At 45.9% G+C, this 26,804-nt stretch overlaps 3 protein-coding genes across 5 annotated transcripts in view; 2 read left to right on the top strand and 1 right to left on the bottom strand.

The window, feature by feature from the left end:
• Positions 1-12,429, top strand: part of LOC308106733 (uncharacterized protein) — a 56,739-nt gene extending 44,310 nt beyond the window's left edge. For 2 of the 3 annotated variants that reach the window (XM_080458640.1, XM_080458642.1), the window contains 8 exons: positions 7,822-7,892; positions 8,191-8,227; positions 8,582-8,728; positions 8,803-8,907; positions 9,862-9,944; positions 10,019-10,111; positions 10,185-10,287; positions 11,385-12,425. In XM_080458640.1, the coding sequence (XP_080314766.1) occupies positions 7,822-7,892; positions 8,191-8,227; positions 8,582-8,728; positions 8,803-8,907; positions 9,862-9,944; positions 10,019-10,111; positions 10,185-10,287; positions 11,385-11,543 (798 nt within the window). In that variant the 3' untranslated portion in view covers positions 11,544-12,425. Of the gene's footprint in view, positions 1-4; positions 7,043-7,821; positions 7,893-8,190; positions 8,228-8,581; positions 8,729-8,802; positions 8,908-9,861; positions 9,945-10,018; positions 10,112-10,184; positions 10,288-11,384 lie in introns of those variants that run through there. The other variant, XM_080458641.1, reaches the window with a different exon arrangement.
• On the bottom strand, positions 12,415-19,377 carry LOC308106734 (bolA-like protein 2). The gene is made up of 3 exons (XM_080458643.1): positions 19,232-19,377; positions 17,441-17,538; positions 12,415-12,964 (listed from the first exon to the last, which is right to left on the bottom strand). The coding sequence occupies exons 1-3, from the start codon at positions 19,292-19,294 to the stop codon at positions 12,865-12,867; spliced, it is 261 nt and encodes an 86-aa protein (XP_080314769.1). The 5' UTR covers positions 19,295-19,377; the 3' UTR covers positions 12,415-12,864.
• Positions 19,378-19,752: 375 nt separating this feature from the next.
• Positions 19,753-23,902, top strand: slx1b (SLX1 homolog B, structure-specific endonuclease subunit; the record flags this gene model as incomplete). The annotated part of the gene is made up of 5 exons (XM_080458638.1): positions 19,753-19,928; positions 21,756-21,807; positions 22,864-23,178; positions 23,509-23,724; positions 23,807-23,902. The coding sequence occupies 5 exons, from the start codon at positions 19,753-19,755 to the stop codon at positions 23,837-23,839; spliced, it is 792 nt and encodes a 263-aa protein (XP_080314764.1). The 3' UTR covers positions 23,840-23,902.
• Between the last annotated feature and the right edge of the window lie 2,902 nt (positions 23,903-26,804).

The following is a 26,804-nucleotide window of genomic DNA, read 5'->3' as shown; positions in this document are numbered from 1 at the left end:
TGCCAAAGACCAGGACATTTCTCAGTTAGAAGAAAACATAAAAAAGATAGAACAGATTCTGCAGGACTCTGAGAAAGAGTGGTTGTTAGTTCTGGATAGAGAGAAGCAAGACAAGAATCTCCTTGCAGAGCAGTTGACGAGTGTTGAAAATGAAATGAAATCTAAAGATGTTAAAGTTAATGCTTTGAAACAAGACTTGGATAATTTGCAGAACAAACTAGCGGAGGCATCGTCAGCCATCAGGCTGGGTTCTGATCAGCTGAGTGCAAAAGAGTCGGAGGCTTCGGCTTCCAGGATTCAACTGGAGAAAGTGTTAGCATCGATCCAGGAAAAGGATTCTGAAAACGTTAAACTGAGACAGTCTCTCAAAGCTGTGGAAAATGAGTTGGGAGAAGTTATAGTGATAAAGAAGGAGAGAAGTTCCTCCGGTATGCCACCATCTCTGGCCGAGGCAGCAGCTTCAAATGAAGAAACGGTTTCCTTGCAGGATATGATGAGAGCGTTGAAAGAACTTCATCAGTCAGAGGTTGACTCTTTGAGGAGTGAGCTGGCTGAAACTGTTGCACAGCTGCAAAACACACAGAACAGTCTTGAAAAGGGAGTGATTAGTAACGATGAGAAGGGTCAACAAGTTGCTCTTTTGCAAAGTTCGATCGAGCATTTACAGACTCTGCTTCATGCCGAGGCGGACAACATGAAAGAAGCTGCCATTAAGCACTCCTGTTTACTCAGTGAACTGGCAGCAAAAGACAAGCGCATAAACTGTATGAACATCCAGATAAGTCAACAAAAGGAGTTACTGGCCGGACTCAGTCAGCAGCTGAAGGATAAAGATGCATCCATTGTCCAAGTCATGGAGTCTGCATCAAATGAGAGGGTTAAACTTGGCGAGGAAAACGGTTCCCTGTTGGTGCAGTTAGAGAGCGTGGAGCAAGCTCACAAAACCACCACAAAGAAACTTGAGCAGTTAGAAGAACAGTTCACAAGATCCCAAAGGGAAATTGAGACTTTGAATGTGGAAAAGCAGGACCTTGTGAAGGAAAGAGCCAACCTACAGGGGGAAGCTGCAAAGGTTGCTAAAGAGAGAGATGTGATTAAGAAGAAGCTTCAGGCTGCTCTGGTTGTGAGAAAAGATCTGTTGAAGAGAATTAACGAATACGAAAACCAAAAAGAGGAGAGTGTGAACAGCAAAACAGAGCTTTCTCAGTTGCAGGATAAACTACAAGAAATCACAAATCAAGCCAAAGCTGCAGACGAGTTGTTTAAAGAAAGCGTTTCTCTTTTTGAAAAGAAACTTCTTGACAAAGAGTCAGAGATACTTGAATTCAGAACACAAAGCGAAAGACTTGTGGAACAATTAATGTCAGAAAAAGAAATGTCACGATCCGCACTACATGAGACAGAAGTAAATTTGTGTGACGTCTCTCAAACGGTCAGTGACAAAGAGTCTTTTATCAAGCAGCTGCAGTCCAGTGCTGCCGAGAAGGAAAGTGCATTTGAACGTGACAGAGGACATTTGATGCTGAAAGTGGAAGAGCTTCAAGATGAACTGAAAATATGCAGAGAAGAGTTGCAGGAAAAATCCTCATCCGGTGCCAGTGCTTTAGATCTGGAGAACGAGCTGGCCCAGTTAAAGTCAGAAAAGGCGACGCTCCAGAAGAAGGCCCAGGCTGCTTTGCTGGCGCGCAAAGAGACCCTGAAGAAAGCCCAAGAAGGTGAGAAGAAGTTAACTCAGGAGCTCGCTGAACTCAAAGACGACTACAAGGCTCTGCTGGAGCAACACTGCCAGCAGACAAACGAGCTCAACGCCGTCCAGTTAGAAGCCGGCGAGAAAACCCGGGAGCTTGAGGATCTGCATAAAACCTCTCTGGCCTATCTGGACGAGCTGGAAACTCTGAGGCAGCTGGTTGATGAGAGAGATAAAACCATACAATTCTTGAAGATGTCGTTGGCTGAGAAGGAGAGCCAGTGTCATTCTCTGACTAACCTGCAAACGGAGCTAGAAACGGTGAAATCCAGATTGGAGAACATTTGTTTTGAGATGTTGAGTAAAGATGAGGCGCTTGTCGTCATTACGCAAACAGCAGAGGCTTTAAAATCAAAGATAAATGCATTAGAGAGTGATCTAGAGAAGGCTCATGCTGAAGTGTGGATTAAAACCGAAGAGGTGAGGAATTATCAGAGAATAATTAAAGATGTTGAGGTCAAGGCACAGCAGGAAAATCAAGCACTGCTGAGTAGAAATGTTGCTTTGGAAAATGAGCTAAACGTCTCCTCATCTGCACTGGAGGAGCAGAAACAAAGAAATAAACAAGAAAAAGCAGCTGTCCTGGAGCAGAGTAATCGGTTGAAGGTGGAGTTGAACACAGCAGCCACTTTGCTTTCACAGAAATCCTCAGAAGTTTTAAGCATCCAAAAGACACTGGCAGAGACGCAGCAGCAGCTCAACCAGGGCAAAGATGTTTGGACCAAAGAGCTGGAAAAGGTGCAGCTGCTTTATGTTGACACACAAAAACAATTTGACTCATTAAAGCATGAAAAAGAAAAAGCTGACAAATTAATCGGTGAACTCAGCCGTGAGGTAACGACGCTGAGCAGGGAGCTGAAGGAGGGCGAACAGCTGCGTGAGATAAACACCACCACCAGCGTCACGCTGGAAAGTGAAAGCCAAGTCGAAGTTCAGTCGTCTCAAAAATGTCCCGAAAAGTTTGAGGAGAAACTGAAGGAGAGCGAGACAGCCCTGTCAGCCTCTCAGGCTCAAGTTCTAGACAAAGAAAGGTTAATTGCTGCACTTGAACTGCAGTTACAGCAGCAGATTAAAACACAAGAAGCTGCTGTTGATAGAATGAGAATCGAGTCAGAGGAACTTAGGAAATCTCAGGAGGACGGCACCAGGGTGAACGATCAAAGCAAAATTTCTCTTCTGACCAGAAAACTTCAAGCCGCTCTTGTTTCGAGGAAGGATCTCATGAAGGAAAGTGCGTCACTTAAAGAAGAAATAGAGCAGCTGTCATCAGGAAACAAAGCAAAGGAAGCTGAGTGTTTTGCTCTGGAAACGTCAGTATCAAAGCTAAAACAGGAAAATCTGGATCTGAAAAGCTCAGTGTCTGCTGCCACAAGCGAAAAACAACGACTTAGTGATGAAGTCGATCGCGTCCTGAATGATAATCGCAGCCTCTCTGCAGCCTGTGGGAGCTTGAAGCTGACCATTGAGAGCATCACTCAGCAGAAACAAGCCTTTTCCTGTCAGCTCGAGTCTCTGAAAGACTCTCAAACTGAGGAGCTGTCGAAGTGGAAGTCGAAACACACAGAGATCAAGCAGGAGTACGAGTCTCTTTTAGAAGCTTATGAAAACGTGAGCAGCGAAATGGATAAAATGAGGCAGCTTCTAGAGGGGTCCAAACGAGAGCGACAGGAAGCCCTACGAAAAACACACAAACACGAGGCCGAGAAGCAAGTCCTGGAAAAGCAAGTCAGAGAGATGGAGGAAGAAAACCAAAAGATGAAGGAGAGAATGCTCACATTATCCAAAGACGAACAGCAGAAGATTAAAGAGCTGGAGGAAGAGAATCAGAATATTAAAAAGGAGCTGACTGAGCTCGATGTGAAACACAAGATTTCAATGAGCGAGCTAGAAAATAAAAACCAGCAACTGGAAGCTGAGATTCACCAACTGAAGGAGTCTTCAGATGCTCTGAGAATAAAACTCACTGAGACACAGGCTGAAAATAGCAAACTGGCAGAAAAGATTCAAGAGGCCAGTACGTCATTAGAACAGAAGGACTTTGACTCAAATACGTACACAAACAACATGCAGCTTAAATTAGATGAAGCTCTCAATTTGAACAATTCACTCACTGCCCAAATCAAAGCCCAGAAAACAGAACTTGGTGCCCAGATGGAAATAAATGACTTTTTGCAAAAGGAGAAGCAAAATCTCTCTGAACGAATTGAGAAGATAATGAATGACCACGAATTGCAGTTGGGAAAGAAAGATGAGGCCATTAAAGAGCTGGAAGATGTTATCAGCACACACAGCCAAGAGACTATTAACCTCAACGAGAAGGTGAGAATCCTGGAGGATGACAAGTCTCTTCTGCAGGAGGAGCTTGAAAATGTTCAGGAGATTTCAGACAAAGTGAAAAATGAAAACGAATATTTGGAAACTGTCATCCTCAAGAACTCTGAGAGAATTGACGAGCTGACAGAATCCCTCAGTATCTTGCAAACTCAAAATTCACAGCTGTCTGCTCAGCTTGCAGCCAGTAAGGAGATGAGCGATCGGGTTCGGCAGGAAAAGGAACTGGAGCAGCTGAAATTAGTCCGAGAACTGGAGGAGAAACTTAAGACGGTCCAGAGAGGCAGCGAGGGAACCAAGAACGTCAAAAAAGAACTACAGGAGCTCCTTAAAGAAAAGCACCAGGAGATAAACCAGCTGCAGCAAAACTGCATTAAATACCAGGAGCTGATTTTAGATCTGGAGAGCTCGTTGAAGAGCTCACAGTCGGCCTGCGAACTCTTGGAGAAAGATCTGAAGAAAAGCTCCGAGAAGATATCGACTTTAGAGGACAAACGGAAACAAGCTGAAGATGAGCTAATGACCAACACCAGTCTAATGAGGGAAGCCGAAGAGAAGGTGGAAAGCATCAAGGCTGAACGAGACCAGCTGGCTCTCCAAGTGGCACAGAACGCTAAACACACTGCGGCTGTGGAAAATACTAAATCACTACAAAGTGTTGATGAAAGTCAAACAAACCCCTATGTGGAGAATCAGTTTGTGCTTCAGCAGCAGCTGGAGGACCTCAAGAACTTAAAGGACAAAGAAAGTCAAAAAGTAGAGGAGCTCCGGCAGCAGCTGGACTCTCAACATCTTCAAATACAGACGCTGAAGAGGGCAGCGGAGAGCAGCCAAGCAAAGCTGTCTGCGTTATCTGCCACTCCCCAGGGGGCCGACGCCTCAAAACTGTGGAATGAGCTGTATCAGAAGACCTTACACGAGAAAGACAATCAGCTTCTGGAACAGGGCTTCATGATCAAAAGGTTCCTGGAGGACATGAGGGTGAAAGACAAAGAGGTGAATGAGCTTCGAGTGACCAAGTCGAGGTTGGAGAGGACGCTGAATGAATACTCGGTCGCTGCTGCTGCTCAGCAGAGGCAGCTGTTCGTCATGAGCGCCAGCAACGCCGAGCTCAGCGAGACCGCCGAGCTGAGCACCGTGCAGGTGAAAGAACTCGACACTGAGCTGGAAAGAATAGAACAAGATAAAAATGCACTGATTCGACAGCTCGCCGATAAAGATGACGCGATTTCCCAAATGCAGCTTCGTCTCCAGCAGGTGGAAAAAATGAATGCAGACACGGATTCTCAGCTGCAACTCACACAAGCTCAGAACGACCAGATCCGGGCCGATTTTGAGAAACAAGAAGGAATATCTCTGCAACTCAAAACTCTTCTCCGGAGCAAAGACGCCGAGATCTCCTCCCTGCTGTCCTGTAAGGAAGGCCAGATGTCAGGATATCTGGAGCAGCTCCAAACCAATTATCGCACTCAGGTGTCGCTTTATGAGGACAGACTAACGTCTTTACGTTACCAAAGGGAAAAGGCTGAGAAGGAATCAAGAGGTCTTGAGGCCAAGGTCAAAAGTCTGCAAATTAAAGTAAACAGATCTGTGCAGGAAAAGGAGCAAATGGCAGCTAAGATGGAGTCTTTCAAGAACTCGATGGTGTCTCTACAGAGTGAAAGAGAACGGCTTCTATCACAATACCGGATCCTTGAAGCAAAGACTCAGCTCGGGTTGAGGGGGAAAGAGGGCTTCGCTGATAGTGAAGGCGGTGCAACCAAAGGTCTTAAACACGAGATACGAAAACTGTTGCACCAGATGGATGATCTCAACTCGGAGAACGCCATGCTCAGGGCCCAGCTGGTTCGATACAGAGAGGATTTAAATCAAGTTCTGTCGCTCAAGGACAACCAGTTGAAGGTGCTGCTGAAGAAACAGCAGGATGTGATCAAAAATCTGGAAGTGCAAAAGGCTGCGGTGGAGAAGCAGCACAGAGAGTCTCGGTTGGAGTACCAAAGGGAGGAGGAGGCCAGCAATGTGCTGAAAGCAGAGAACTCCAAACTTAAATCTCAGGTGTCAAAGCTGGAGGCTGAAGTATTGACCCAGAGGAAGGAGAGAGCCGCCACGCAGGAGGGCCAAGTGATCGTAGACCTCCAGGACGCCGTGGCGGCCAAAGCAGCTGAATGCAACGACCTGCAGCAGAAGCTTCTTTCACACAGAATCTCATTGGATGAGCTCCGAGGCAAAATGCAGCAGCTGGAAAACGAAACTGACAAAAAGCTGTCTGAAGCCGAGGATCGGTACAACAGCGAACTGGATGCTTTTGAACGGGAGGTGGAAGTAATGAGAGGAGAAAGAGAGACGGCCGATCAGAGGGTGGCCGAGCTCGCCAGAGACCTGCTGGAGATGGAGCAACAGCTGTCAGCGGCCAAGTCACAGAGCAACGACTGCAGGATTCAAAATGAGTCCCTGTGTAAAGCCATGGCTGCTCTGCAGAACGACCGGGATCAGCTCATCAAGGACTTCAAGGTTCTCAGGAACCAATACGACGAAGAGCTCCGAGAGACTCAGGCGGCCTTGAACAAAGTGGAGCGCAGTCTGCAGGACGCCACCTCAGATCTCGCCATGTTTGCCAAGGAGAGGGACATCCTGGCTCACAAAGTAAAAGCCTTAGAAAGCAAAGATCCGCCCACGGAGCTGAGCAAGTTGCTGGACGAACTCTCGAAGGCTCTGTCGGAAAAGGAAAGGGATCTTAAGAAAAGTTGGTTGGAGAACGACGGCTGCGGCAGGCAGCTGTCGGCCTTCTCCAGGTCCATGGCCAGTCTGCAGAACGACCGCGACCGACTGATGGACGAGCTGCTGGAGGCAAAACGAGTTGCCCAGTCGGGGCAGGGGGCAAGTCCAGGGGGAGTGACAGGGGCGAGTGTGGAAACGCTAAAGAGCAGCAGTGTCGGTGCCAACCAGAGCGAGGCAGACGGACCGGTAAGTCCAGTCATCAGCCGTCGTTTGACTTGAGCTGTTGCTTGCACCTCTGTTACCGGCGGCGGTTCTGTCTCCTACCATCAGTGTGCAGGGTTCTGTCTCCTACCATCAGTGTGCAGGGTTCTGTCTCCTACCATCAGTGTGCAGGGTTCTGTCTCCTACCATCAGTGTGCAGGCGACGGCGAGCTTCTGTGTTGTGTTGTGAAAACCATCCATACAACTTGCATGGTGTTTCTATTTTTTGTTTTTGTAACTTGGCTGGAATCGTGGACTGTATAAAACGAAGGGTGCTGTTTCTTGCCGCTGCATAAAAAGAAAAGCCAAAATGGAAACGTCCTGTGATGTCTTTTGGGACCAAGCTGCCTCGAGGCCCCGCCCACCTGAACAAATTGCACATAACTATTCACTCAAATGTAATATTCAATGCTTTTGATAGATAAAATAATTAAAAAGATTGTCTTCACTATGATGTTCTGGCACATCACAGTTGGGGCGAATTCCAAGAGACAAAGGTTAGAGCCGCTGAGACGTGAACCTAAAACCACAAAATACAATTTGACGTCATTTCAGTCCGGCCTGTCTGAGCTACTGACAACAACCAACCACCAGGGGGCGATCACGACACGTCCTCCATCTGTTTATACAGTCGCTGGCTGGGAAGCATGTGTTGTTGGTGTTTGAATATTTCAGTTAATGTTATTTTCTTTTTCTTTCCTCGTAAATTGAATTTTCTTTGGGTGACTGACAATATTTTCTCCTCTTGTTCGACGTGACTGCAGATGACGAACCAGACGGGCGAGGAACTCCAACAGAAACACAAAGAGGTCCGAGAAGAAACTGTGAACGTGAGGTAGGAAACTTATCAGCATCTTTTGTTTCAGTGGGAACTAGAAAAACATGAACCTTTGAAACTCAATCACAATTCTGGTTCCGGCCTTTTCAAATGAATTATGCGTTAATTTTCTCATAGTTAAGTAACTAGAGGAAAGATGTAATCTATTTAAGTCTTGATGAAAAGTTTTCTTATGTTTGTAAAAATAGTTTCTGGATGGACTGATTGAAACAGGAAGTCTGTGCTTGTTTGAAACAATAACGTGAGTTTGAGACGCACGTCGATGAGAATCTGTGTTTGTGTTTGTGTTGTTCAGGTCTGAAGCAGGAAGGAAGAACTCTCCTCCAGTCCAGGTTAGTCGATGGTAGAGTCCGTTTCTCTACAGCGCGAGTTTCTCTTCCCTTGTGGTGTTTTGCAGCATAGATATCCAGTTTGAAATGCCTTTAACTTCAGTTTGATTTATGAACCAGATTCACAATGGAGTCATTTGAAGGTACTTATTGAACCTCGGTGGAGACTTCATAAGAAGTTAGAAGAACAAAGCAGCTCATGAACTATGAAGTGTTGTAGCCACAGTTTATCATCACTGATGAGCATCATGAAGAAATTCCTTTTAGTCTGATTTTGAACATGTCTGAGTTAATCTGCTGTCACATGAGACTCAGTCTGGTCCTTCTCTCTCCCCGTTTCCCCGGGGGGGGCGGCAGGAAGCAGTTAGTGTCTGGCCTCGGGTGGAGCAGGAGGAGCTGGTGAAGCGACTGAATGCAGAGAGGGTGCAGCTTCACGGAGACCTGCAGCGCTGCTTGTACCAGCTCCAGCAGCAGGACCAGCAGCTCCAGCAGCTCAGCACCCAGGTACGAGGTGCAGCTTCTGGCCGGCGGGCTGAGCTCGGATCCGGTCTGACCGTCACTCTGTCCACTCCCTGCAGCTGCAGCAGGCCGCCGAGGACAAGGCGGCGCTCGGCGCTCAGCTCAGGACCGTTTCTCAAACTCTGAGGGATTCACAGAGCCGCTGCCACTGGCTAGAGGCTCAGGTAGGAGTCTGGGACCCGTTTCACATCTCAGTGGGACTTTCTACTTCATCACAGTGCTTTAAACTAACTGCTCAGAGCGTTGTTACTTCCTACAATGTACTCACTCACATACATGGTGTGTGTTGACCTTAAAGACGACAACAATCTTTCACTAAACTTTCATTTCATTTGATAACAGTTGATGAACATGTTAATTATGAACCGTAAAACAAACTGATGATGTACAAAAGGAAATTAATCTGCAAATAAATGAAAAAGACGAGACAGGGAAGTGCTGAACAGTTATCATGTTAAGGGAAGTGAAATCAGGATAAATCATCAGCATATATTTATCTGATTGTCTGTTGCTGAACGGATTTAGTTGGAATGTTCATATCTGGATTCTGGATCAGGATTTAATTTTCTGCTTTTAAAGATCACATCAAAACGATATGACAGAGTCCAGCTCAACGTTTAGTGGACATGAATACATTCAGATTGTCCAAACTGGTGGTTTTTACTTTGTAATAAGATGCATGTTACCTTTATTGAGTACTTTCTAATACAAGCATGTCTGATCAAAAAGCATCAGACGATGGTAAACGAAACGCTGCCACTATTTCATTTAATAAATCTGTTGAAATTGAGCAAAATTATTTTAATGGGAATGAATAGAAAAAAAACTTCTAATTCACAATTGTAAAATAAAAATACAATGAAGTTATGAGGAAAATTAAACATAAAATAGATGAAATAGAAATAAACAAAATATCACTTGACTATTGTGTTTACAATCTCTATAATATCCACAATGAGACTTTTATTTTGTTGAGTAATGAAGATTTGGAGAACTGAAGCCTAATTTTGAAACGTCATACAAGTTTATTGAATTGATCAGAAAGGGAAACGTCCGCCTGTGGAGGTAAATGTCAGTATGAAGAGGTTGTTGGTTAGAAAGCGTGTCGTCTCCTCCAGGGCTCCGTTCTCACCCAGGAGGCGCCAGGAGCTCCTCAGGAGCGGAGCAACGACTCCCCGCTCGCCGCTGCGCTCAGAGAACGGTGAGCTGGCCAACCCTCGCTCTGCGTCCCGCACGCGTCTGCAAGGAAATCTCACTTTCACGTTTGTGTGGCAGGCTGGTGGAGGCGGAGCTCAATCTGGCCGAGGAGCGAGCGAGGAGGGAGGCGGCCGAGGAGGCGCTGCGTCTCGCCGAGGAGCCAGAGAAGAGGTGAGTCGCTGTGGAGGTTCACTTCAACACGCTGCGCACAGGGCAGGAGGCCTGACGGTGTTTTGTCCTGCAGCCTGACCAGAGACGCTCAGAGAGACTTCAGCATCGACATGGAGCCGGAGGACGAGTGGGACGCGCTCAGCCTCGACCCCGGTCAACCTCTGATCACACGACAGGTAACCAGCAGCGGCTTCCACTCTGGAAGCTCCAACCTCATGGACTCATATTATACAAGATCCACTTCCTAGAGGTTCTCCAGCAGGACCAGTGGTCTCCATACCTGGACTTGGTGATTGGTTATTGTTTGTTAGGATCCCCATCAGCTCCCACAAACTGCTCGCGAGTCTTCCTGGGGTCCAATGATAAAAACTACATTTCCCCAAACATTAAAAAGTGCATAAAAAGATATGACGTCCCAGAAGTGAAGACAGTCTGTCCTCTCTGTCCCTGGCTTGTTCCAGGTTTTAAAAAGTGTGTTGCTCCAAGCAGCCAATCAGAAATCAAACCCTATATAGTGTCATCGGGGGTTTAGCCAATCCCAATCAAGGTAGGCCCTCCCTTTGACTCCTCCCACAATTAGGCAGCTCTGCTCTGGCACATGGCACCACCAGAGGAAGTACTTCCTCCTCTTCCCAAGATGGGCATGTGTGGGCGGAGCCAGTCCAGCTCACACAGACACAGCAGATTCTGAATGCAGCTCCTATGATCCAATATTCAAATGAGGAAAATGAAGGAGGAGCTAGAAACTTAGAATACTGAAGGTTTCTGGACCGACCAGACCAGGAGGAGGAGGAGAACAGGAGGAGGAGGAGGAGAACAGGAGGAGGAGGAGAACAGGAGGAGGAGGAGCAGAACAGGAGGAGGACAGGAGGAGGACAGGAGGAGGAGGAGGAGAACAGGAGGAGGAGGAGGAGAACAGGAGGTGAAGAGGAAGAGGTGAAGGGGATGAGAACAGGAGTAAGAGGTGAAGAGGAGGAGGAGGAGGAGGAGGAGAACAGGAGGAGGAGGAGAACAGGAGGAGGAGGTGAACAGGAGGAGGAGGTGAACAGGAGGAGGAGGTGAAGAGGAGGAACAGGAGGAGGAGGTGAAGAGGATGAGGAGGTGAACAGGAGAACTTTAAAGACTCATGTCATGCCTGCGCTGCACACCAGGCGGCAGTGTTGAGTCACGTTATCTTCCTGGGTTGATGCTCTGTGGTTGACACATGAGAACAAACCGTAGCTGCTCTACTGGACGAGCTGGTCGTTAAAACCCGCTGCTCTTGTTCCTGCAGGTGAGAGGCGGCATGGCGGCGTGTCGGCGGTGGCTCCGCGGCCGCAGCCTCTACTTCTCCAGGCTGCTGACCGGCCGCGCTCGCTCCCGATACTTCTTCCTGGCCTACCTGCTGACCATCCATGTGCTGGTCCTCTTGTGCCTCGCCGGCGCCCTCTAGGACGCCCGGCTGACGACAAGCTGCTTTTTCTCCGTTTCCTGTTCGTCTGCTAGAAGCACGAAACGAAAAAGATTTCTGACGACATTCAATTCAATAGTTTGAAGCTTCACTGCAGAAAGTTTGGATTTTATCTTCAAACCTCGAAGCTTCTAGTTCCAGTTTGTCTGCAACCGACCAAAGACTGTGTGTGTGTGTGTGTGTGTGTGTGTGTGTGTGTGTGTGTGTGTGTGTGTGTGTGTGTGTGTGTGTGTGTGTGTGTGTGTGTGTGTGTGTGTGTGTGTGTGTGTGTGTGTGTGTGTGTGTGTGTGTGTGACCTGCTCCCTTCACCTGGACTTGTTGCACATAATCGTCCTGCTGAGTAGAAGCTTCCTTCTCCTCCCTTGAACCCGTCGAGTCGGAGGCACAGGGAAGAAACCCTCCTGGAAGTTAGTATTTAAGAGTTTCCTGTTGTACAGAGAGTACGCTGTACAGTATCTGCTGTGTATTTATGTATATATGCATCTGAACTAATCTGCTTGACGACTTGTACTTTTCTTCTTGATGGTATAAAGTTTGAAACTATGATTGACAGCGAGTAGCTTTTCCTGGGAGTCCAGCTGACGAAGCCACAAGTTCTTCTTCTTCAAACTAAAGTAAAGCTTGTTGATTGATCAACTATCAGGAAAATGCTCGTTTTATCATGTACACAACGGTGATGAAAGCAAGCGGATCTATTTATAGAAAAAAAGAATGCGGTTAAACTACTGAAAAAACACTAAAGTTCAGAGGGCATATTTTCTTTCCTGCCTCTTATTTTGAAGAGTTGGCGAGGCGGACAGTTTCCTGTTGACCTTCACCATCTGGAACAAAGTTGAATAAAAGTCCTGAGTTTAAGTTTTCTTCATTCTGACTGGGGTTTTATTGGGTGTTTGTTCTTGTTATTTGATAGAAACATGCAGGAATTCATTTCCTCCAAGAATTTAGTGAAACAAAAGCCTCAAGCTGCAGCTGGACAAGAAGAAGTTTAACTGCTTTTTTATGACATTTTACTGTGAAGCTGGAGTACTGCTGGTCTTTCTATAGCTCGAATTTATTAATCAAATCCCTCCAAGTCCTTTCAGATCAGGATCATGGCTGATATTTACTCTCTAAAGCAAAATGGAACTTTGACTCCCTGAAGCAGAAACACTTTTAGATTGAAGCTCCAGACCAAGAAGCCCGACGTCACCCATCAACCAGCACCACTATTTTAATGTTGGTTTCCTGCAGCGGCGCCTCTTTGAACCCAGAAGAAGGTTCCGGTCGGTTCGGGAGCGACGGAGTTAAACTCCCAGAGCGAAGCTCACTGAGTCTGTAGCTTCTCCCACTGATCCGGGGTCAGAGTCTTCTGCTCGAACGCGTGGATCTGCTTCAGCTCCTCCGCCAGACACGAGTTCACCATCCTGAACACAAGAAAACATTCTGCCACATCACAACTCACTGGAACAGCACAACTTGTGTGATATATATATATATATATATATATATATACAGTACAGACCAAAAGTTTGGACACACCTTCTCATTCAAAGAGTTTTCTTTATTTTCATGACTATTGACATTGTAGATTCACACTGAAGGCATCAAAACTATGAACTAACACATGTGGAATTATATACTTAACAAAAAAGTGTGAAACAAGTGAAAACAGGCCTTATATTCTAGGTTCTTCAAAGTATTACTGCTCTGGACACACTCTGCATTCTCTTGATGAGCTTCAAGAGGTAGTCACCTGAAAGGGTCTTCACTCCCCAGGTGAGCCCTGTCAGGTGTAATAAGGGGGATTTCTTGCCTTATAAATGGGGTATGGACCATCAGTTGTGTTGTGCTGAAGTCAGGTGGATCCACAGCTGATAGTCCTCCTGAAGAGACTGTTAGAATTGGTATTATGGCAAGAAAAAAGCAGCTAAGTAAAGAAAAAGGAGTGGCCATCATTACTTTAAGAAATGAAGGTCAGTCAGTCCGAAGAATTGGGAAAATTTTGAAAGTGTCCCCAAGTGCAGTCGCAAGAACCATCAAGCACTACAAAGAAACTGGCTCACATGAGGACCCCCCAGGAAAGGAAGACCAAGAGTCACCTCTGCTGTGGAGGAGAAGTTCATCCGAGTCACCAGCCTCAGAACTGGCAGGTTAACAGCAGCTCAGATTAGAGAGCAGGTCAATGCCACACAGAGTTCTAGCAGCAGACACATCTCTAGAACAACTGTGAAGAGGAGACTGTGTGAATCAGGCCTTCATGGTAGAAGAGCTGCTAGGAAACCACTGCTAAGGACAGGCAACAAGCAGAGGACACTTGTTTGGGCTAAAGAACACAAGGAATGGACATTAGACCAGTGGAAATCTGGGCTTTGGTCTGATGAGTCCAAATGTGAGATCTTTGGTTCCAACCACCGTGTCTTTGTGCGACGCAGAACAGGTGACCGGATGGACTCGACATGCCTGGTTCCCACCGTGAAGCATGGAGGAGGAGGTGTGATGGTGTGGGGGGGCTTTGCTGGTCACACTGTTGGGGATTTATTCTAAATTGAAGGCATACTGAACCAGCATGGCTGAACCATCATGGCTGAACCAGCATGGCTGAACCAGTATGACTGAACCAGCATGGCTGAACCAGCATGGCTGAACCAGCATACTGAACCAGCATGGCTGAACCAGCATACTGAACCAGCATGGCTGAACCAGCATGGCTGAACCAGCATGGCTGAACCAGCATGGCTGAACCAGCATACTGAACCAGCATGGCTGAACCAGCATGGCTGAACCAGCATGGCTGAACCACCATGACTGAACCAGCATGGCTGAACCAGCATACTGAACCAGCATGACTGAACCAGCATGGCTGAACCAGCATGGCTGAACCAGCATGGCTGAACCAGCATACTGAACCAGCATACTGAACCAGCATGGCTGAACCAGCATGGCGACCACAGCATCTTGCAGCATCATACTATTCCATCCGCTTTGCGTTTAGTTGGACCATCATTTATTTTTCAACAGGACAATGACCCCAAACACCCCTCCAGGCTGTGGAAGGGCTGTTTGACCAAGAAGGAGAGTGATGGGGTGCTGCGCCAGATGACCTGGCCTCCACAGTCACCGGACCTGAACCCAATGGAGATGGTTCGGGGTGAGCTGGACCGCAGAGTGAAGGCAAAAGGGCCAACAAGTGCTAAGATCTCTGGGAACTCCTTCAAGACTGTTGGAAGACCCTTTCAGGGGACTACCTCTTGAAGCTCATCAAGAGAATGCAGAGTGTGTCCAGAGCAGTAATACTTTGAAGAACCTAGAATATAAGGCCTGTTTTCACTTGTTTCACACTTTTTTGTTAAGTATATAATTCCACATGTGTTAGTTCATAGTTTTGATGCCTTCAGTGTGAATCTACAATTTTCATAGTCATGAAAATAAAGAAAACTCTTTGAATGAGAAGGTGTGTCCAAACTTTTGGTCTGTACTGTATATATAAAAAATGAAGTAGACCTTGGAAGACCAGGAAAAAGGGTCGTACAATTGAGCATTATATCAAAGATGGCTGCACTGGTGTGACACGCCTGATCCATCGTTTCAAAAACACATTTTGCTGTAGTCTTAGGATAAATGTAATTCTATTAAAACATCATAAATAATGTCAGTCCTCCCGTCCACCAGTTAAATTCACTTCCTTGTAACGGCAGCACCAACAATATTCAATATTCTATATACCAGACGTTATCAGGCAGAGAAACCAACTCAAACAGAATGTCTGACAAAATACTTGGAGCAGCACTTTAATTTAAAGTACCGCTCTGGTGAGGACGGGTTACTTGGTTTTAAATGTGTATTCAGGGCAACAATGATCAATGACTAATGTGCAGCTTGTCCTTGGATTTATCTAAACTTTTATGGCCGTTAGATTCCAGCAGCCAACAGTTGATGCCTGTCATCTTTGTTCTACTCAGCCCAATACTGGGTTCCTATAGAACTCCTAGGATTCCAACTAAACCAAATAAGGGTTGAATATAATCCCACCTGACACGGTTCAGTAACTGTCTGCTCCACCGTCCTGCTCACCAGGGGCCGGATTTATAAAACATTCCTAGGACTCCTACTAAAAATGGTGTGTGCCAAAAATATTTGAATCAATAAAACTGTGCGTACGCACACCTGCACACACTTTCCTTTTCTAGATCCAGTTCACCTGGAAGGTTCAGTCCAGGCCCCGCCCTCCACACGCCCACTTTCTACCATATATGGTCAATGCAAAGTGCCTCGTCAATATTTTAGCATCTCATTCATCCTGTTGATCGCCGGCATTTGATGCGAGAGAAATAGTGATGGAGGAGGTGGAGGTAAGGAGGTGAGATTATCTGGTGTCACACTAGTGGAATCACTAATAAAAGAAAATAAGAGTGATCAGCAGCTCGTCATCACTGGAAATAGTGTGAGAGTCTGAGAGATCAGCGACCGTAGAGGTGGAGGAGAAGAGGAGAGTGACATCATGGGGGAGAGTGACATCATGGAGGAAAGAGGAGAGTGACATCATGGAGGAGAGTGACATCATGGGGGAGAGTGACATCATGGAGGGCGGAGGAGAGTGACATCATGGAGGACCGTGACATCATGGAGGGCAGAGGAGAGTGACATCATGGAGGAGAGTGACATCATGGAGGAGAGTGACATCATGGGGGAGAGTGACATCATGGAGGGCGGAGGACCGTGACATCATGGAGGGCAGAGGAGTGACATCATGGAGGACAGAGGGGAGTGACATCATGAAGGACAGTGACATCATGGGGGAGAGTGACATCATGGGGGAGAGGGACATCATGGAGGGCGGGGGAGAGTGACATCATGGAGGGCGGATGAGAGTGACATCATGGAGGAGAGTGACATCATGGAGGGCGGAGGAGAGTGACATCATGGAGGACAGAGGAGAGTGACATCATGAAGGAGAGTGACATCATGGAGGACAGTGACATCATGGAGGGGAGTGACATCATGGGGGAGAGTGACATCATGGAGGGTGGAGGAGAGTGACATCATGGAGGACAGTGACATCATGGAGGGGAGTGACATCATGAAGGACAGTGACATCATGGGGGAGAGTGACATCATGGGGGAGAGTGACATCATGGGGGAGAGTGACATCATGGAGGGCGGATGAGAGTGACATCATGGAGGGCGGATGAGAGTGACATCATGGAGGAGAGTGACATCATGGAGGGCGGAGGAGAGTGACATCATGGAGGAGAGTGACATCATGGAGGACAGAGGAGAGTGACATCATGAAGGAGAGTGACATCATGGAGGAGAGTGACATCATGGAGGACAGAGGAGAGTGACATCATGAAGGAGAGTGACATCATGGAGGAGAGTGACATCATGGAGGAGAGTGACATCATGGAGGGCGGAGGAGAGTGACATCATGGAGGACAGAGGAGAGTGACATCATGGGGAGAGTGACATCATGGAGGAGAGTGACATCATGGAGGACAGAGGAGAGTGACATCATGGGGGAGAGTGACATCATGGGGGAGTGTGATATCATGGAGGACAGTGACATCATGGAGGACAATGGAGAGTGACATCATGGGGGAGAGTGACATCATGGGGGAGAGTGATATCATGGAGGACAGTGATATCATGGAGGACAGTGACATCATGGAGGAGAGTGACATCATGGAGGACAGAGGAGAGTGACATCATGGGGGAGAGTGACATCATGGGGGAGTGTGATATCATGGAGGACAGTGACATCATGGAGGACAGAGGAGAGTGACATCATGGGGGAGAGTGATATCATGGAGGACAGTGACATCATGGAGGACAGTGACATCATGGAGGACAGTGACATCATGGGGGAGAGTGCACGACCGACCACGACGTCACTGTAAAGATACCTGTGTCTCTGCAGCAGCGGTTTCCCTTCAAACAGCGACGACACCACCAGGACCTTGAAGCTGGCAGCACATCTGTTAGACGACGTGTCCTCCACATCCTGGAAAGACCAGGGAACAGGTGAAAGAAGTGCAGACAGACGAGTCGCGCTGCGAACATCAGACTTCACTTCAGTCATGTCAACATGTCCAGTTTTTCAAAGGAGCAGTCTTGTTCATTTCTAAATTTAAAGCAGAGGTTATTTCAAACACTATTTCATTTAGTAATTTATTTATTTGACCAGTAAAACTTGAAGAGAGCTGGTATCGCAGATCCTGGATATGTTGATCAGGGTGGTAGTCCAGGCCTCAGAGGCTCCAGTCCGGCCGGCAGAGTTCAGGAAAGATAGACAGACATTCCCACATTGGAAATCCCAGGATCAAGAGCTCCGAAACGTCACGCTGTTTACAACGAAACGACACTTGTTCTGAAGCGCTGTAACACAGACAACAAGCTACAACCGACTGAAGCCTGTTTTATCTTCTCAATGAGACGTCAATCCTTTCTTTTGAATTATATCGCTTCGGATGTGCAGCTGCAGCGGCGCTGACGCTAAGGGACCGTCAACATTTCCCCATTGAGAAAAAGTTCTCTTGTCAAAAAAATGTTTCTTCAAAACAATAAAGTCTGATGTCAAGCAAACGACTTCACAATGGATGATGTGCCACTTCTGGCTGTACTACAACACTTGGATTCAAAAATTTGCCTTTTATATAATCTTGTTGAATTTTGATTGTTGGATATTATTAGTTAAATGGACAGTGCAACTTCATAAAACACATGATTACACATGGTTTAGAAATCCAGAATGAGCCAGAGGGCTGGTGTTCATGTGTAGTCCCCTGGCCAGGAGGTAAAAAAGACAATACAATTACATTTAAAAGTAAGAAGTAAGAGTAAAAACAAAAAGAAAAGAAAGAGAGAGAGGAAAAAACAATACAAGTACAATATAATACAAAATACATATGTAGACACTTACTACAATTAAGAAAAAATACAACATCCCAACATAACATTTGATCCCAACAGGCTTATCTTTTAGTGTCGGCAGCTGGAGGTGTTGATAAGACACATTTAAAGGTTCTTGTGAGGTTAAACCTCCTCAGGTACTGAGTTCCACACACTCCTTACTGACCAGGCCGACTTACTGAAAGTGCTCCTGCCAGAGGAATATAACAGTCACCTCTGATAGAGCCTGGAGTGACACGCTCAAGGCTCAAGGCTCAAGGCTCAAGGCTCAAGGCTCAAGGCTCAAGGCATCTGAATATCATTTCAATAACTTTTGATCTACAGGTTGTAGTGTCACCAAAATCACATCACATATCAATCACTACTATATGGTGACACTACAGCAGTTCAACTTGAAATAGGAACTTGTTTTGAAATGTAGTGATGTGTTATTACAGGACAGGAGCCCCACTAATCCGCTAACTAATCCAAATCCGCTTCATTTACTCTAAACTGTTGTTGAGGAAATGTATTTAATGAAAAACACCGACAGTGTTTAAGCTCTGGTAAAACACTGGATGCAGAAAGATGCTGCAGTGGAACCAGACTGCAGGAATCCGTTAGAGAGGATTTAAATTGGCACATTTTAAAAAGCCTATCCATGTGATTTCTAATAGATCATTTAGAATGTACTCAAAGTACTTTGCACTGGAAATTGGGTAAACATCAGGAAAACGTGAAGAGGGGTTGCATGTGGCCTCTGACTGAAGACTTTAACTTGTGTGAGACGAAACACAGAAACGTACCACGTGTGATGCTGGAAGATCTTTGATGAGTTTATCCCGGATGTGATCAGCAGTTATTGCCATGTCAGCACGTAAATAAAACACACCTACTGCGTTAAAGAGTAAAATAAAGAATCAGTCCCGATGAGGAATGATTCCACTTCCTGTCTCCATGGGCACGTTTAGTAACTGACAGTAGAAATATCCAATCACATTGCAGCAATGAAAGTTCTAGCCAATCCAATATGGTTTCTCACAGTCATATGGGCGGGTCTTCTATTTGAAGCAGCGAATAACAATATTAGTTGTCCACGAAGAAAGACAAAATAAATATTTATAAAATTCTGACTTTTGTCTCTTATAATATTGTTTTTACTAGAATATAAGTATAAAGATGAAGTTAATTATAATATTATATTTTATTAACGAAATCATCGACACAAACAACGTCACTATGACGTGTATTCCTTCAGGCAGTTTGTCGGACTACTAAACATAGAGCTATAAAACTAGAAGCTACTTCAAAACAAACGCTGGTTTTCATGATGGTGGTGGAGGTCGAGCGGTTCTTCGGTGTCTACATGTTGTTCTGCACTAATCCCAAATTCAGGGGTCGCATTTACATCGGCTTCACGGTGGATCCGGAGCGGAGGGTCCGGCAGCACAACGCGGGCCGGCACAGAGGCGGCGCCAAGCGGACCAGCGGCAGAGGGCCGTGGTGAGTCCCGGCGAACCCCCCTGACAGTGAGGGTACCCCGGCTGGAAACCCACCAGCCCGCCCGGTCCAGCAGTGGCGTGAGACACTGCAAGATTTGGTATCGATCTGATATCAAGTCATTACAGAGCTAGAATTGCCGATATCGATCCATGCCGATACTTTTCTAATAATCAAGGTTAATGCATCATCAAAGTGCTGAATCTGGATGACCTTTAAGTGTTTTTATGATTTATCATTGGGATTATTAATTAGTAAAAGCCTAGAATGAAAACTGAGAAAAGTTTATAGTTAAACAGAAAATACTTTATCATCATTATAAAACCTTTTGTTCAAACAACAGTAACAAAAACTTTTCTCCAGCACGTTGTAAAGTCTGGACTTTTTTCTTAAAGGGGACATATCATGCTAAATCCACTTTTTTAGCCCTTAAATGCATGTTGTTGTATATTTAGAGTGTTTAGAAGTACAGAAAAGTTCAAAGTAGTCTCTTCAGGTGCTCCGTTGATATCTTTATATTCTGTTTTGGTCATATTTTGCGATCGGTTTCGATTTTTCTATTCTCTATTACGTTTTTTGAACAATGACGTCACAGTATTCTCAGCGGAACTGCCAAATTAGGACATCGACACTTCGAGCAATCCGCCATTTTTGTTTCTCGCTGCGATTTTGTAGTCCAACCGAAGTTACGAGAGGAGAAGTGGAAATGTTCGGTTGTTGGATGTAGTAACCCACAAGCTTCGTTACACCGTCTCCCAGCATCAGAACCTTTTCCAAGTGCCTGGTTGAGTTTTATTTTTCACAGAAATATACCCACATCTGTGGGTAAGGTCATTTTTGTGTGCGTGAATCACTTTAAGGACGACTGCTTCAGCAACCTCCACCAGTATAAAGAAGGATTTGCCGAAAGACTTGGTCTGATTGAGCGGTCAGTTCCTTCTATCTATGGAGACGACGAACAGAGCACTTCGGTAAGCTGTATATAACGCTAAAAAGTGTGATGATAAGACGTCCCTGTCATTGTTTTGTTAGCATTAGCAGTTGCACCGTCTTCATATGTTAGCGCTGTGTGCTCGTTTTAGATTAGAATGTAACTTCTGTGTTAAATAGTCGTTGTAATACAGGCAGTATTGTAGTAGTGGGCATGGATGGAGAAGTTAGTGTAAATATAGTAACACACCATTGCGTTACATCCATATGAAGACGTTGTTCTTCAGGTGCATCATGGTCATTTTCATCTGGCTCCGCCGGGTCCGACTCTGGCTCCAACATGTATGGCTGGATGGACAAATCTTCCCTTGTTGACATTTTGTAAATAATGTGTGAATATAAAGTTTCTGCGCCGCTAGATAATTGTATCTGTTCTATCAAACTACAAAGATGGCCGAACAGGGTGACGTTGAACCGAGTGTCACCTCTGCAACCTGGAGAGGAGGCGGGGTATGAAGAGACCGCCCCAAAACGAGTTGCTCTCAGAAGCACATCAGAAAAGGGGTAGAAAAGGGGCCTGTGGAGCTCTAATAATGAGGAATTCAGACCCAAGCATTGCAGTTCCGCTTTATATAGACCACAACTGTATGATTTATATGTAAAAAGGAAGGATTTAAAAGCATGATATGTCTCCTTTAAATAAACAAAGTGGAGAAAACTCAGTCCAGAACAAAGGATTATTTCCGTTGGAGTGTTCAGGACGGAGCAGAATACAGGAGAGAAACGGAAAGTTTCAATCTCAATGCACTGGTGTCGTTTGATATGGGAACCAACCGATATTATCGATATTTGGATCAGTCCACTACTGCTCAGGCCACGTGTTTCTGTTCTGTGCTTCAGGGAGATGATCCTCATCATACACGGGTTCCCGTCTGAAATTGCCGCCTTGAGGGTAAATATGAATCTATTTGTTTGTTTTGACCCAAGATGACACCAGCTTCAGTCCCGGAGTATCAAACACGTTTTAGTTCAGGAACCAAAGTCACCGGGAGGAGGCTGGATGAGTTAAATAGTGCTGTAATAAGCTTTACATTCCTTTCTTCATAAAACTGTCTATATTTATGCAAAACTGAATACTTGCAACCAAAAGTCACATAAAGCCATAAAGTTTTAATGAAACCTTCTGGTGTGAAACACGGTGGCACTACATGTAGTGCAAAACACTACAAACCTCAGAAAACACTACAAAAATCAACAACTTTTTCAAGTTTGTAGTGTTTTGGGAAGTTTGTAGTGTTTTTGGAAGTTTGTAGTGTTTTTGGAAGTTTGTAGTGTTTTTGGAAGTTTGTAGTGTTTTGCACTTCCAGGCCACCAGAGAAATGTCAAAAAAAAAACTTCAAACACAGCTACTGTGTTTTGCCTGTTTTCACACACTCGCCCTCACAGACTGGCTCGAGGCTCGTTTGTCCATCATAGTTACTTTATTTATTTCATTCATTGCAAAAAATCCCCAAATCAGACAAAAGTTTTCAAATGAAAGGAGCAGAAAGAAGATTGACTTATATACTCTACCCCTTTATCTCTTAGAATAATTTTCCATAAAATGTTTAGATTCCATACATGTCAGCATCGCTGATATCTCAGCTCCGTGTTGTCTGTCTTCAATTCTTAAGAAATCTGATTAAAAAGAATTAGTTTATTTTGAAAAGTTTACAATTTGCTTGGTTTGGTGGTATTAGAGCCTCCTGCAGGCCAGTTCTGGCACCTTATGTTTCACACCCTGCTTTAGTAAAAAGATGAAGGCCACTCAAATAATAAGTCACCGTTTTATTTTTATTCAGATTCCATATTCTCAGATTTCTTAAAGAAAAAAAGTCAAAACCGAGAAGCCAGTCCTGAACCAAGAAGAGTTGTCCTGAATAAATGTGCCGACGTTCTGAGACTGAGCATGACGATGGAATAAAGAAACTCTACCTGAGACCCTGAACCCCTCTGACTGGTGTTTCAGTTCGAATGGGCCTGGCAGCATCCTCACTCGTCCAAGCGGCTCACGCAGGTCAGCCGGAGGTCCAGGAAGGAGTCCAGCCTGCAGTTCCACTGGCGCGTCGTCTCCACCATGCTGCGGGTGGCGCCCTGGAGCAGACTGCCTCTGACGGCCCGCTGGCTCAAGCAGGAGTACCGACTGGACTTTGAGCCCGGCCTGCAACCTCCCCTGCACATCCCCGTCACTTCGGGTAGTGTGAGGGCCAAGAAGACACCGCTGCCACCTGCTGGTGACGGTCCAGAGGAGTCCACCTGTGTCCTGTGCGGGACGCCCGTCCAGGTGAAGCGTGTTGTCACCTTTGGTTTTTGAGATTTCTTGTTAACAGACAAATAAACGTGGGTGAGTTTAAAAGCTCCTTAACGACACATCTTCTAACTGACTGACTCACAGTTGATACCTGCACCTCCTGAGCTGACGGGGTTCCGTCTGAACACTGCCTCTCCTCTTCAGTCACTCGACCAGGGTTCGGTCCCAGTCGGGCTGAAATCCCTTCAACTGATGTCAAACATGAAGCACAATGAGTCCACAAGCTGAAGTCAGAATGAAACTGGTGTGTGAAACCTTTTCTCAGTGACTGGAGGTGTTTTGTCTCCTGTCGCTGTCCTCCAGGCGTCCCAGAGGCTGAGCTGCTTCCATCCTTCCTGTGGAGTCAGCAGCCACGTCACCTGTTTGGCTCGCTGCTTCCTGAAGGGGGAGCCCTCGCACCTCCTGCCGGTGGAGGGAGTCTGTCCGTCCTGCCGTCACTCTGTGCTGTGGGGGAGCCTCATCCGCCATAAGTACGGCTGCTTCGGGGACGTGGCGGAGACAACGCCGTCTGCAGGCCAGGTCAGTCACGCCTCCACCGACACCTCCCTTCTGCTGAGGCTTCAGTCCGAGCTTCACTGACCCGTTTCCTCTTGTTTCTCAGAACCACTGGGCAGACGAGCTGCTGCAGACGTGACGAGCTGCTGCTGCTGCTGCAGACGAGCTGCTGCTGCTGCTGCTGCTGCTGCTGCAGACGAGCTGCTGCTGCTGCTGCTGCAGACGAGCTGCTGCTGCAGACGTGACGAGCTGCTGCTGCTGCTGCTGCTGCTGCAGACGAGCTGCTGCTGCTGCTGCAGACGTGACGAGCTGCTGCTGCTGCAGACGAGCTGCTGCTGCTGCAGACGAGCTGCTGCAGACGAGCTGCTGCAGACGTGACGAGCTGCTGCAGACGTGACGAGCTGCTGCAGACGTGACGAGCTGCTGCAGACGTGACGAGCTGCTGCTGCTGCTGCAGACGTGACGAGCTGCTGCTGCAGACGAGCTGCTGCTGCTGCTGCTGCAGACGAGCTGCTGCTGCAGACGCTCTTCACAACGGGAGGATTTATTGATCTGGACTGGACGCAGATTCCAGGGCTTGTGGTTGACATGCTGTTTTTCACTTAGTGGCCTAATAATAATGATGATATTAATAATATCATTATTATTATTAATGATATTAATAATGCATATTATTTATAGGAGCCTTTCAAAACACTCCAGGTCACCTCACAAAGACCACTTTCAACGTGTTAATATGAAGTGTCTCATTTCATGACTCTGGGATTAAAAAAGTATTTTATTTAATTCTATGTGTTTGGATATAATCTACCAAACTAATACAACCGTGTGACCATTAGGGGAAATATTTTGGGTTTAGTTTCAAAATATGTTCTCAGTGTTAAAAGGAGGTTTTAATAGTGTTATACTATTAAATTCAAAGATACTTGGACACGCTGTGAGGAAACTATAAGGGTGTTTACATTTGATGGTTAACAGAATGACTGTATATATTTTGTATATAGAATCCATCGGAGACGAGTGCAGGAGGAATGGAGCAGTTACCAGCAGATTCCAGTTAGAAGTTGTGGTTTTTTACAGAAAGTCCAGAAGCAGCAGGTCTCAATAGAAAAGAGGAAATGAACATGTTTGTCTGGTTTTGCTTTATGTCTGATAAAATAATCTATTTTTCATCAAACTGTTCATTTCTTGAGTGTTTGTTCCCCGGCCCTCCTCCACCATGACCTTTTGGACAAACGGTTGAACAGTATGGTCCAGGTCACAACTGACGGCTTGTTGCCACGACAACACATTTAGATTTACTGCAGTTTTCAAATAGTAAAACACCTACCATTATCTTACTCACTTAAATTCCTCCTCAGCAGTCACCAAATGTCAGTCTTTATTATGTACTATTACTTTATATACAGACCAGACCAGAAGAGTTTTCTTTATTTTCATGACTATTGACATTGTAGATTCACACTGAAGGCATCAAAACTATGAACTAACACATGTGGAATTATGTACTGAACAAAAAAGTGTAAAACAACTGAAAACAGGCCTTATATTCTAGGTTCTTCAAAGTATTACTGCTCTGGACACGCACTGCATTCTCTTGATGAGCTTCAAGAGTGACTAGGATGGATGGATGGATGGATGGATGGATGACTATGATGGATGGTGGATAGATGGATGGTGGATGGATGGATGGATGACTATGGTGGATAGATGGATGACTATGATGGATGGTGGATAGATGGATGGATGGATGACTATGATGGATGGTGGATGGATGAATGACTATGATGGATGGTGGATGGATGGATGACTATGATGGATGGTGGATGACTGATGGATGGATGGCTGATGGATGGATGGATGGATGACTATGATGGATGGTGGATGGATGGATGACTATGATGGATGGATGACTATGATGGATGGTGGATGGATGGATGACTATGATGGATGGATGGATGACTGATGGATGGTAGATAGATGGATGGTGGATGGATGGATGACTATGATGGATGGTGGATGGATGGATGACTATGATGGATGGATGGTGGATAGATGGATGACTATGATGGATGGTGGATGGATGGATGACTATGATGGATGGATGGTGGATGGATGGATGACTATGATGGATGGTGGATGGATGGATGACTATAATGGATGGATGGATGACTGATGGATGGATGGCTGATGGATGGATGGATGACTATGATGGATGGATGGATGACTGACGGATGGATGGCTGATGGATGGTGGATGGATGGATGACTATGATGGATGGATGGATGACTGATGGATGGATGGTGGATAGATGGATGAATGGATGACTATGATGGATGGTGGATAGATGGATGGATGGATGACTATGATGGATGGATGGTGGATGGATGGATGGATGACTATGATGGATGGATGGTGGATGGATGGATGGATGACTATGATGGATGGTGGATAGATGGATGGATGGATGGATGGATGACTATGATGGATGGATGGTGGATGGATGGATGGATGGATGACTATGATGGATGGTGGATAGATGGATGACTATGATGGATGGTGGATAGATGGATGGATGGATGACTATGATGGATGGATGGATGACTATGATGGATGGTGGATGGATGGATGACTATGATGGATGGATGGATGACTATGATGGATGGATGGATGACTGATGGATGGATGGCTGATGGATGGTAGATAGATGGATGGATGGATGACTATGATGGATGGTGGATGGATGGATGACTATGATGGATGGATGGATGGATGACTATGGTGGATAGATGGATGGTGGATGGATGGATGACTATGATGGATGGTGGATGGATGGATGACTATGATGGATGGATGGATGACTGATGGATGGATGGCTGATGGATGGTAGATAGATGGATGGATGGATGACTATGATGGATGGATGGATGATGACTATGATGGATGGTGGATAGATGGATGACTATGATGGATGGTGGATGGATGGATGACTATGATGGATGGATGGTGGATGGATGGATGACTATGATGGATGGTGGATGGATGGATGACTATAATGGATGGATGGATGACTGATGGATGGATGGATGACTATGATGGATGGA

The sequence above is a fragment of the Lipophrys pholis genome, assembly GCF_963383615.2.
Source record: "Lipophrys pholis genome assembly, chromosome: 2".
Lineage (NCBI taxonomy): Eukaryota > Metazoa > Chordata > Actinopteri > Blenniiformes > Blenniidae > Lipophrys > Lipophrys pholis.
The sequence above is the reverse complement of the archived record's forward strand: the minus strand, read 5'-3'. Positions and strand labels throughout refer to the sequence as shown.